This window comes from Pyxicephalus adspersus, chromosome 10 (assembly GCF_032062135.1).
Source record: "Pyxicephalus adspersus chromosome 10, UCB_Pads_2.0, whole genome shotgun sequence".
Lineage (NCBI taxonomy): Eukaryota > Metazoa > Chordata > Amphibia > Anura > Pyxicephalidae > Pyxicephalus > Pyxicephalus adspersus.
This window is the reverse complement of record NC_092867.1, coordinates 23,487,033-23,499,904: the sequence shown is the minus strand read 5'-3', so window position 1 is coordinate 23,499,904 and position 12,872 is coordinate 23,487,033. Positions and strand designations below refer to the sequence as shown.

At 40.7% G+C, this 12,872-nt stretch overlaps 1 protein-coding gene across 3 annotated transcripts in view; it reads left to right on the top strand.

The window, feature by feature from the left end:
* Positions 1-505: 505 nt before the first annotated feature.
* PLEKHA1 (pleckstrin homology domain containing A1) overlaps positions 506-12,872 on the top strand; it is a 35,115-nt gene continuing 22,748 nt past the window's right edge. For all 3 annotated transcript variants that reach the window (XM_072425097.1, XM_072425098.1, XM_072425096.1), the window contains exons 1-4: positions 506-656; positions 11,903-12,063; positions 12,334-12,390; positions 12,511-12,556. In XM_072425097.1, the coding sequence (XP_072281198.1) occupies positions 11,923-12,063; positions 12,334-12,390; positions 12,511-12,556 (244 nt within the window). In that variant the 5' untranslated portion in view covers positions 506-656; positions 11,903-11,922. The remainder of the gene's footprint in view (positions 657-11,902; positions 12,064-12,333; positions 12,391-12,510; positions 12,557-12,872) is intronic.

Genomic DNA, 12,872 nt, shown 5'->3' with positions numbered 1-12,872 from the left:
GGGTTCTCTCCTTTTTTTTAAATCATTTGCTATTTTTTAGGAAATGTTTTCAATCCTGGACCAGATCCAATCCAGGTTTGCAGGATAACCCAGCTTCACTGATGAAAGCGTATCCTCTGCAGCCTTGGAAAGCTTTGTTAATCAGGTAGTAGGGTGACAACATTTGTTCTGCAATGGAATCACACTGCAGTGTTGCCACTTCTGTCTTAGGGTAAGTTATAAGCTATAGTTTTTAGTAATAAATAAGTCATGTTTGTTTGTTAGTGTCCAGAGTTCTACTTTAATTTGGTTCATACAATAAAGATTTATCAGCCTGAGGCATTTCTCTGTAATATGGAGATAAAGCCCCAGCAAAAGTCTCCACAAGTCACTGACTCCTGGCGGTGAGCAGTGACGTCACTCGCCAGGTATGTGTCTGAGCGGACATACAGCGAGACAGGGAGGGGTGGGAAGCTTACGATGACGTCACGAGCACACCGGCAATGGATTGGTTGAGAGGCGGGAAGCGGCGGCCATCTTGGGGGTGTCGAGGCTCGGAGACAGAGCGGGGAGGGGAAGAAAGTGACGTGCGGGTGTGGACGAGTGACCCGGAGTGGGTGTGCAGGGAGCAAAGCCAGCACCGGGTATACCGGCTGATGTGAGAGCGGTCTGTACAGGTGAGACCTCCGCTATACACACTGCATGATACACGTATATCTATGGGGTGACAGCCCCGAGCACTGACAGGTCCCAATATAAATATAGGAGGAGGAGGGCCGTCACCCGGGAGACTGGCAGAGAGGGCACACATGGGTGCAGGGGTATGGACAGAGAGGAGCACAGAGGGACCATAGTAAGAGGAGACGGTGCAAAGTTAGAGGTGGAAAACGGGAGTCTGGAGGTAACTTGTAGCTTGGGAGGGGAGATGATCAGAAAGTTGTAGGGGGAGACGGGCACAGAGCTATAGGCGGAGAGGGGGAGACAGGCACAGAGCTATAGGCGGAGAGGGGGAGATGGGCACGGAGCTATAGGCGGAGAGGGGGAGACGGGCACAGAGCTATAGGCGGAGAGGGGGAGACGGGCACAGGGCTATAGGCGGAGAGGGGGAGACGGGCACAGTGCTATAGGCGGAAAGGGGGAAATGGGCACAGAGCTATAGGCGGAAAGGGGGAAATGGGCACAGGGCTATAGGCGGAGAGGGGGAGACGGGCACAGGGCTATAGGCGGAGAGGGGGAGATGGGCACGGAGCTATAGGCGAAGAGGGGGAGACGGGCACAGAGCTGTAAGAGAAGATGGGGAGATGGGCCCAGAGCTATAGAGGAAGACGGGCAGATGGGTACAGGGATAGGGGGGGAGATGGGCACAGAGGCAGAGAGGGGGAGACGGGCACAGGGCTTTAGGTGGAGAGGGGGAGATGGGCACAGAGTTATAGGGTTAGAGCGGGAGGTGGGCACAGAGCTATAAGAGGAGATGGTGAGATGGGCATAGACTCGAAGACGGGCACAGAACTGGGAGGGGGAGATAAGCAGAAAAGTGTAAGCTTAGAGATGCAGAAAGTTGACTAAGGTGAGCTGATCACAAAAGTGTTGGCAGAGAAAAGGTGATGAGCAAAAAGTGTGTAGAAGATGGGCACAGAAAGGAGAGGAGCCAAAAGGTGTTAGAAGAGAAGAGAAGAAAAGAGTAAGCAAGAAGAGGAGACGTTGGATAAAGTTGTAGCCTGAGAAGGACAGAAGAAGTGACAGCACTGTGGGAAGCGTACTGCTAGTGTTAGACAAAAATGTTGAAATCACAGTAAGTTGAGTCAAGAGTTTTGGGAATATTCCAAGCAGGACAGGTGGATAGACAGAATGTGTGGATGGAACCTCTGAGTTGTTTTGACCTGAGCCATAAACTTTAAGAATTTGCAGTAGAGAGCGTTTCTCGATCATTGGAAGTGATTATAAATGAAGACGATTTTCTAATTAACTGGGAAACATTTTTTGAATAATACTTAACTCTTTCCTTTGATTGAAGAAGAGTGAACAAATGTTGTACTGTGTCTAAGCTTCATCCAAACTTTAATGAAATTAGGAACCAGGTTGTGGTGGACCCTCATAATTTGCTGATGAGCCCTGTGCCAGGCTAGTGAGAGTTTCCAGGTGTTGCTGCGGACCAAATGTGTAGATCTACATCAGTGATCTCCATGGTTTGGGATTCCCTTACTTGGTTTGATACCCCCAGGCATCACAGGCAAAATCTGGGAATTGTACATGGGATCACTGGGGGTTCGTGGGTGGGTCTTGATTGATGCCCCAGAAAGGCATTCTGGGATTTGTAGTATTAGCGGTGCATGTACCACATGTTTACTGCCAGTTCAGCTCTAGTGGACATTTGGTATTTTCTTGCGGGTCAAATATAATTACAGTGCGGCCCAGATTTGCCCCACGGGCCTGAGTTTCACACCCCTGATATAAGTGGTCTTGCCTTCTTCGGTCATTCACTGATCCACCAGGATGGATCGATGAACGGCACCAGGGAACCACTGTACACGTCTGATTTGTGCCCAACATAAGCATGATCGTTTGGCTGCAGCGACAGTGAGTTCACATGTGTACCCATCCTAGCTATATCTCCCTCATCTGACCTTTCTCACAGACAACCATTTATTGCAAAATAAAGTGTGATAAGCAACAGTATTTGACACTCCTTGCCTCTTCCTGCCCTCCATATCCTCATCACCTAGGCTCACCTGAGTACATTTTTAGGGGCACTCTGCAGTGCTCAACAGATTTTTAGCTATAAGGGCTGCTTTGTCATGTTTAAACTACAGTGCACAGTGAACCGTCTTTTCTCTGAAAAAAGAAAAATGCATGCAAATTTTAAACTGCTTGATGTGTTGGCATGCCATTTACAATAAGCGGGCAGCCATGCTGCAATGTTGGGTGACACTCGGCTTGTTTTTGCAGAGTGTAAGAGCAATTCTAGCCCTAAGGACAGTTGGACTCTTAAATCTAAATTCTGCAAGAGTGCAATTCAGCAGTTGGGTTTTCTTTTTTTCATGTCGGTTTGATATTATTACAGGACTGCATTGTGTTATTGTGTAGGATTGCTAGTAACACAGGTCTTATTGGTAGATAAGAGGAAGTAGAAATGCTTTACATTCATGGATACATTTCTTCCTACATACATCTGTTCAAATGGCTGTCAGACAAGTAGGCATCACTATCTCAAAAATGTGGTTTGGTCCTTGTTGCTGCTCAGTGGAGGTTGAAAAATCATGAAGAGGCATGCAGAAAGCTCTCATACAGACTGCTTTATTGTAGTAGAACTGGTTTACACCCAGTAGTTAGCTTAAAGCAAGAACCGTGAAATGCTTTGAATATCTGCCCATATATTTGCCTTATGTAGGTTTTCTCAGGGGGAGATGCTGTACTGTGCCCTGGTGTGGGGGGCATTCGGCACAGACCAGCAGCACAGTTGGAAGACATCTTCTCTGCCCACCAGTAATTGATCCACACATGTAGTCCTCAAGTCAGGGTATGGGATAGTGCTTGTGTTTGCACTTCCAAGCAAAGTTTAAGAAATCGCTGAGAAACAAACAGGGCTGGGACACATCTAAAAGAAAAGCTTTGTAAGTGATAAAAACAAGTGTTCTACAATTAATTTTTTAAAACTTAAATCACTTTTTATTGTTAAGGGGTTCATGCTGCTTTAAATCTTATTTGTGGCTCTGAGGAAGCTTTACACTGAATATGAGTTGTAAGGGAACTCACAGTTTTTCAGAACAGTGTGGTAGCATTCTGCTGCAAGCTCAACCACAATCCTTTTGGAACTGTATTTTGCATGTGACTTTTGCAAATAACGGCACAGTTCCCAAGAGAAGCAAATCACTTTTGGCCTCATGGTTGTTGTTTGAAAGTTTCTGCCTTAGCACTATGCGAGTCTGGTTACATGTAGTGCGGTTTATCACTCGAGCCAAGCAGCAGTTGCTGTGTGCCCCAAAGGTGACGACTGTTCACCCTGGTGTGAAAAGGCCCTAGGTATGTATGGGAGTGCCTCTTTTGTATTGCAAACCAGGAGGCATCAGCCTGATGTGCTACTCCAAGACTAGACAATACAAGTAAATCATCAAAACGGTAAACTTTGTTCCTTGTATGCATCTCAAGGCATATATTTAACTTTCGGTGGTGTACACCTTAAAACTCACTCAAGCAGTTTAAAAAGTGTTACAGTCCATCATATCCTACATGCATACTTTTAGGATTCCACATGTTCAGCAGTAATAGTTGTTAGTATAAATTTAGAATGTTTCTAAAGAGGAAGTGAATAAATTTAAACACTACTAAATGTCATTTTTATCTATCTGGACTCTCTTGGTGAGCACGGGCATATTCATATGGGAGAGGGAGGAGTGGGTACAGCAACATTTTATGTTCATTTCTAATCATTTTGTATATCTGCATCTGAGAATTGTCAGTAAAGAAACATAATTTATGTGCTACACATGATTTCCTAATAAATGCCCCCTAATAAATGACAGTAAGGCACCTTGCAATTAAAAGGTCAGTCCTTTTACAATATTTCTTACCTATGTTGGAGAATGGAAAAAATGTTTTTTTTTTTTTTTTTTGTGTTTTGTGGTCTGTTCCATCGCAGGTCACCTCCATCTTCTTTTTTTTTTTTTACCAAGTTATCTTTTACCATCTCAATTAGCCCGGCTAGGATGCCATAACTCCTGTGCATACATGCTAGAGTTAATTCATTACAGTCACATGCAAAGAAAGCTATTTTTGCCAAGTATCCTTGCAACCAAAGCTGGTGCTGCACATGCACACCTTCACTTGCCAGATAGCCAGTGCAATCAGGCAGGTAGAAGAAGATATTCGCCTGTCCCTTTCTGCATTAATGACCTGCCTGATTGTGGATTCTTCAAAGTAGATCCTTAAATCTGCTTTAAGTTCCTAGACTATCTGTGAGGATGAAGGTCTTGTTCCCCTTTCTGTTGTAGGGAAAGTAAGTGGGCCAACAAGCTGTCCAACATTCAGCAGGGGGCCACTAAACATTAAGGAGCCAGTGGCTGTGACTTGGAGATCCACCTGCTAAGGCCACCAAAAGATTTAGGCTGCAGGTAGTGGTCCCACACCTCCAGACATAGTATATTTGTTTGCTAATTCCACCGTTGCAGCTTGTAATTTGTTGACTGCACTGATAAGTATGTGTTGCTAGAAGAGTCAAAGAAAAGTGGAAGACGAGACTGTTTGCAAAAGGCAGACTTGCTTTCTTCTGGAGTGTTAATTAGCTGTTTTCTGGCTTGGCTAAAGAAAAAAAAATATCTTGCAGTAATATTGTGTAATATGTTTTAATCTGTCAGCAGGTAGACTTTCTTTTGTTTTAATGATGTCAATTGTTGATACTATTAATATTTTACCGTTTATAGTGTGATGCATAAGTGTCACAGGAAATGTTTTGTGCTTTGTTACTACATGGACAATAGTAGCTGCAGGGGAAAGGAGATGTGAACTCGCTAAGACCAACTCCAGACAACTTGGAATGTAAGTCAATGAACAACTAGTGCAATCATGAAAATATAAAAATCTGTATGATTTATATCATTCCGAGTTTTGTAAATTGTAATGGGCCATCCATTGTTCTACCTCATTTATCAGGATTTACCAAAATCACCTTTGAAACCCATTGGGCACAAACTATAAAATTTTATTGCTGGATAGCAATATTGTGATTGAGATCACTTTTTTAGCCAAAGGTGATAGTCTGTGCAGTTTTTCCACCTGTACATGAAAGTGGTTGTAAAAGAGTAGAAGTGGGGCCATGAATGTCATTTCTGATGATATTCTGCCCGTCTTTTATTTTTCTGTTCATGCGTGAGAAGATCCCCAGTACTATGGAGAGAATGTCCACCATTGGGAACTTTGACAGACTCTCCAGTGTTTTTTTTCTCCACATTTTTGTTTGTGCATTAAGGGATTATTGTTAAAGCAGCCTATTATTACAATGAAAAGAAAATTGCATCTTCTTTGTTTATAGAGGTGCCCTACAGCTTCCCTCCTGATGTTTAGTAATTAGTGTGTTGATTCATTCTTTAAGAATGAGCGCTGCAATGCGAGCAACCGAGGAGCACCAAGGTGAAAGCCACCAGGAGTTGCACGGTTAAGAAACCTTCCCTTTCTTTACAGCATTTGTGGGAATCGATCTCTAAATGTGGAGTGTTTAGAAAAAAATATTTGATACTTTTTGGCAACAGCTACATTTGTGTACTGTCTTCTATAACTATAAATACAAAAATAGTTTCCGGATGGACAGTTTCAAATGCTAGGTTCCAGGGAGCTGATGCAGGTGTTTCTTGCAGACATTTCTATGCTAAATCAAACTGTTATAAGTGTGTTTTTTTTGTGTGGTTTTTCTTGCATAAGGATCATAGGAGGTATAAACACATAATTTGTTTGGAATTCATTCTCACAAACCCTTCCAAAACACCCTTTAAATGCTTAACTGTTTAAAAAAAGCTTAGCAGGCATTTAGAAAATGTTTCTATTTAGGTCTTCAAAACTTTTCAAGGAGGTGGTCACCTGCAAAGCAACTGGGCTGCTTGAAAATAGCCAAAAAAATCTATTAACAGCTCTCATTTATTTCAGTGATAATAAGCAAGTTTGGCTTTGATTGATATTTGCTGTAAGAAACTGCTTCTCTTAGTGTGAACAAGGCCTAAAATAAAATCAATATTTTATTTTACCTTCTAACCTTAGACACATTTTTTTTCCCCTGCTTTTTTAGTGTACCTGATCCTTCATGTCTTCTAGATTGTTAGCTCTTTGGGACAGGGTCCTCTCCTCCTGTGTCACTGTCTGTGTTCGTATGTCTTTTGCAACCCCTATTTAATGTACAGCGCTGCATAATATGTTGGCGCTATATAAATCTTTAATAATAATAATCTCAACAATAATAACCCAGCTGTGAAATTTTCAATTATTGAGAGATTGCCTGCTGGCATACAAGGCAGCTGTAGTATTGCCACAATGCCGTTTATGGAGGTACACACTGCTGTGATGAAGCACAGCGTTAGGATGCACGCAGGCTGTAGTTTGATCTTGTAGCTTTTTAATTTCTATTGCAAAAAAAGGAAGAAAGTCACATCCTCTATCCTATAATTTGTAAAGTGTCACATCTTGGAATGTGATAAGCTCCAGGGTGCAGATAAGATTATAGCAAGGGAAGCTGAAAGTTAATTTAATCTTAAAGAGTGAATTCTCTAAGTGCTTCTCTTGGATGATTGCAGGTCCCCAACAGCTCACTATTTACACTGGTGGACAGCTTTCCCTCCAGTATCCTTGTCGTAAGGACATATATCTATGAAAAGAGCATTTAGGACCTCTGTTGCAAGGTCTTACCACTTATTGCCCTGCAACCTGAAATGTTGGGCATGTAGTCAAATGACACTGTGCAAACATAAACTAAAATGATTTTCCTTTGTAAATGACACCAATTGGTATACAATATAGGGTGCATACCTGCTACTGCAGTAACCATCACTCATTTCAGATTCAGAAAAAGGTTTGTACTCATTTTATGAGCAGTTCTGCAAAATTTATTTTATTGTTTTGCTGTTTCATGTTTGTGTTGTAATACGTGATGACCTATGGTGTACTTGACTTCATGACAAATAATGCGGTGAACTGTTTTGCTGACAAAACGTGCAGGAATATTTAGCTAAATAATTCTCATTTGGGTTGATAGACCTGTTGTAATTTTGCTTTATTCAGCCTCTTGCAGTATTATTCACACACTTGTTATATTGGTATTTAGCGGTGACTAACTTAACCTTCAATAGAGCTGTCTTCCTGTCACTTACAGTATATATTAAAAGAAGCGTGTTTATTAATAAAGGTGTGTGTGTGTGTGTGTGTATATATATATATATATATATATATGTATGTATATCACCACCTGTGTAATATTGTGTAGGTACCCTTGTGGCTCCAAATAAGCTCTGATCCAACAGGGCATGGATTCAGAAGATTCAAATCACATTGCCTTCGCTAGCCCTCACTCTTCCCATAGTTCATACTACTCCATCTCCTCTCTATGCACATTACCCTCCTCTATTATCTAAAAATGGTCAGATCAGACCTGGCCACCTGCTCCCATTGCTCCATGGTTCAGTTCTGATGCTCATTGTTTCAGCTGTCACAGTTGGCATGGGTACTGTGTCTACACCAATGTTTCTCGACCAGGGTTCCTCTAGAGGTTGCTCGGAATTCGTTGTTTGTGTCTCTCAGGTCAGTTACACCAATGATCCTTTTGCTTATCTGTAAGGGTGACATTTTTTCAACTGGTCAGCATTGTAAGAGGCATTCTTTCCACTGTCCACCACATTGCTGTACTGTAAGCTATGGATATAGTAATGGTATCAGGGGTTCCCTGAAGACCTGAAAGTTATTTCAACAGTTATTCCTGTTAAAAAGGATGAAAGGGTTTGGTCTACACTGTCTCATACACAGCAGTCTACAATACACTGGCTCTTATGGCCAACATAAAGATTTTCATCAATTTACAGTGTTCTCCCCAGCCCCTTTTAGCCAGGTGTACTTCCTGGCATTTTTCAGCAACCACCTGGCTCTTTTTGGGTGGTTATTGAAGTTGCATCACAACACAAGGGCTGCCACCCGCCTACAATTTTTTTCCCACCCAACTAAAAAAAAATTCTGGGTTGAGCACTGATTTATGCTATAGTATTTATTTGGGATCGCAGAAAGTGGGCTATCCTTCCTGCCTGAGTGAGCCTTAAATGCCTGTGACCCCTTCACTGATTCACCAGTTTTCCTTTTTTGACCACTTTTGGTACAAACCACTGCATAGCAGAAACTTCCAACAAAAATGCCAATAAAATTTTGCTCTTGCCTGAGTCATTCAGATCCTTATGCATGTCTATTTGATCTGGTTTTTAGCGTATTACCCTCTCTGAAGTGAATATTTTATAACCTCCCAAAAGTTTTATTGTATTGGCTAATCAGTGTAAAACCAGGAGATTGCTAGAGCACTGTGGTAATATTAACTGCTGCTGTAACAATGTCCGTTAAAGCCTTAACTTTTTTTTTTTTACTTAGAATTTAGTGGAGCCTTTGTCAAGTTTGTATTGCTGTTGGAAATATTTCCCTGTTACTTGTCTATTTTTATCAATGCTGGAAAAAAAATGGAATAAAATCCTCCCACTGGGAGCCTTAAAAGCAATAAAACATTTCTGAAAAGCAGGGTTGTAACAAGCTTTGTCTTGTTTGTGTCCCATTTGGTGACTTGGATTTTAAGAACTCCTATGTGTTTGTAGGTCTTGAATTTTATTTCTGTAAAGTGTTAAGTATTGATGGAAAACTTTTCTTCAAAAAAATAAATAAATAATAGATATATAATCATAGCATAATCTATTTTGAGTTTAGGTAGTTACCATTTAGGACACAGCTCGGTGGTTTACAAAACATCACTTTGCCCCATGACGATAGTATAAGTGATACCTTTGTAGCTTATACTCACTCACATTACATTCTGTTCAGAGTAAGTAAACATTTCTTCACAACCTGTTTTCAAACTTTTCTTCACAACCTGTTTTCAATCTTTTACGTATTGTTGACCTGAAATGTAACATTAGTTTTCATAGAAACTCATGAAACCTTGGGTGGTTTAAAATGTTTAAAATGACAGCCTCCAGCTCAGAAGATACCTCTGTCCTGTGTGTCCTGCCCCTTGTTTCTCAATATTGGTTCTTTAATGGTGGTGAGATGAAAGAGAGCCAAGAGAACCATAGTTTCTGACTGGTTAGATTCCATTATGACACTTCTGAATTTCAAAATGCTCACCATAAATAATTTTTAGCCATAAAGCCATCTTCTGTCTTTCCTCTGTTTTAGTTATGACAGGCTAAACTATCTGAACTTCATGGCCAACAAGAATTCAATAAAGTCATTGTCGTTTGTTTGGGTAATGATTAGTTGGGGATGTTGAGCCCTTAGTAATAACAAACCAAGACCAGCACATATAGAAGGCTTTTCTGGCAAACTGACTGGAGCTCTTATATGAACCATTTAGATATAAAGTAAGCAGTACAAGAGCTGAATGGGCTTCAAGACTTTTGTAACAAAGACTAACCTCTTCATTAGTTTTTCATAAGAATGCAGTGGCTTTAGTTACCCAATTGAATGCTACAATATAAAGCCGTACATCAGCTTTATGTTTCGGACTGCAGTGGCCAGAAATGTGTACTTCCCAATTCTCAACTCTGTACCACATTGCTGTGGTCATATAATAGAATGGAATTTAATTTTATTTTTATTTGTGGTGAATATAGAGGAAGAGTGAGACTTGATACAGGTAGAAAAAGAGAAACTTCTGATTGAAAGATCATGCTGCTGAAAGTTAAAAGATGGAGACATAATACAAAGATTCTGTAGGTAGACCTCGCCAGCATACGCAAGGGGCTGACAAGAATGTGAATTTAGTCTACACATACTTTTAAGCTTTGCAGTTCCCTCTTAATGCTTGAATAAATACTCCTATAAAAACCTAAAAAAGACACGCAACGCTAGGGCTTATAAGGGCCAAGGAGTTGCTCAAAACTGCTTTGATACGCAGGTACAAAAGTGTTATGGTTGTATAAAACGTTAATTGGCTAAACCTGCTCTCAAAAGAGACCTTGTCATTGAAAAACAAACTGCTGCATGTGGTGTAGTCACAGTCTTCCTGTCAGCAGCAGCCTCCACAACCTTCCGGTTAAGGTCAAATACTGAGCCGGGTAAAGACTTGGTTCTTTCTGGTTTTTTTTCTCTCTCTGTTTCTTCTTTTTTTTAAAAGTCTTTGCCTCCCTAGATTGTTGTAGCATATTTTAAGCCCTTACAAGCCTAACCTTTTCAATATCTTCTGGAGAATTTTATATTCAACTAAGTCTGCTGGGTTCTCTTGCCAGCCCTGTGTATAAGTATGGAGATCCTGTAATCCAATTCTGGAGATTTGCCCCTGCTTAGGTTATCACTTGCAGCCCGATGAGGAATCCAGTGCTGGATAGCCAGCAGGAATTGTTGAAGGAGTACTTGAAGCAGAACATTGCAATCTGTACAAAGAGAGAAAAAACTGATTGGAATATCAAATGACTGCAGATTTAAGTAGATTCCAGTCATTTTTCTTCAATACTTAGATTAGTTTTAGGATGATATAGAACTGTTCACGGTTGAGGTTTTACTATATAAAATGCCCTTGGGCTTGACATTGGACTGTAATATGCTACATAGTTATTTATAGAATACAATATTATTTTAGATTGTTATAGTCATTTCAACATTAGGTGAATTCCCTTTAATCAGTACTGCAGTATGTACGTTTGAATTCTGCAGCTAGGTTCACTTTTTTATCTATTCCAGTGTTCAACCAACCACCATGTGCGTAGGTGTAAGCTGTCACTTAGCAGCTCTTCCTGTTTCTAGACTGGCCACCCTCATGACACCATCGGTGTTATGCTTTAAACTGAAGCTGTAGTGCCTCTTATTATATTAAACTTCTAGACAAGCTAAGGGAAAGGGGTAGGTGCCTGTGTACTGGCACATGATTGGATTTGTCCCTCCATGTTTTCTGTAATTATTTATACCAACAGTAAATTTTATTAGTGATTACTTTGCCATTTTAGTCTGTACTAATGAAGTTAGCCGAGTCTTAGCCTTCAAATATAGGTCTACTTTAAATACAACAGTGACTCATAATCATTGATTGATTTATAGTTACTTGAAAGTGCTTATCGTTCATTTAGGAGTGTATCTTGCCCAGCCTCCTAACTCTTCATTTAAGTCATGGTCTGACAAAGAGGGGCTTTAATATTCTAGCTATGTACTTGTTTCTGTAATAAAGTTCCTCACACGGTTAATTGAAGCTGTGACTCATTTCACACAGGGTAATGTTCCAGTCCAGACATGCCTTACGTGGATCGTCAGAATCGCATTTGTGGCTTCCTGGACATCGAGGAGCATGAAAACAGTGGCAAGTTTCTGCGAAGATATTTCATCCTGGACACCAGTCAGAATAGCCTGCTTTGGTACATGGACAATCCACAGGTGAGCCAGGCATAAACAACAAATACACTGCACTGATGCACAGCATGTGATGCAGTAAAAATGTTTACAGAGCAATCCGCTTGTTTGTTCTTATGCTACTGCCCTTTACTCTTTTGTGGTTAGCTTATTACCAGTGGTCTGGCAAAGCAGAATTGGTCAATATTTTTTATTACTTTTAGGCATGATAAGTTGTGGTTTTTTTTATTGCACTCGTGTTTTCCTCAATGTGTTTTATTTTATTTTTATTTCTGCACATATTCTGTTTTGCAGAATCTTCCCGCAGGTTCCCCTTCTGTAGGGTGTCTTAAACTTACATATATTTCAAAGGTAAGCTTTTTTTCGATTTATAGGACAAAATCAAAGCAAGCCTGTCTCTGGCTTTTCATTTGGAAACTTTGTCTATGTATTTTTGTTGGTCTCATTTTATTTTATGTTCTTGCCTGACAGGTGAGCGATGCAACGAAGCTTAGACCAAAGGCTGAATTTTGTTTTGGTAAGTTCTGTGATTAATGACTTTCTCTGCACCGCTTCATGTCTCCGGTAAATCATTAATTTTCCATTCTTGCACAGATAAATTATTTTGACTTCTGTGCATTTGTTTTACCGTTTTATTCCATATGACACAAGGCTGATGGAAAGAAAGTAAAGGTGCGGTCACAAACTAAATACTGGCCTTTGTCGACATCACTTGAAATTACTTTCAGGTCTTCAGGGAACCCCTGCTACAGTTACCATATCCAGAGCTCACAGTATATTAGCATGTTGACCAGTGGGACGAATGCCTCTTACATTACTGGCCTGTGGGAAGA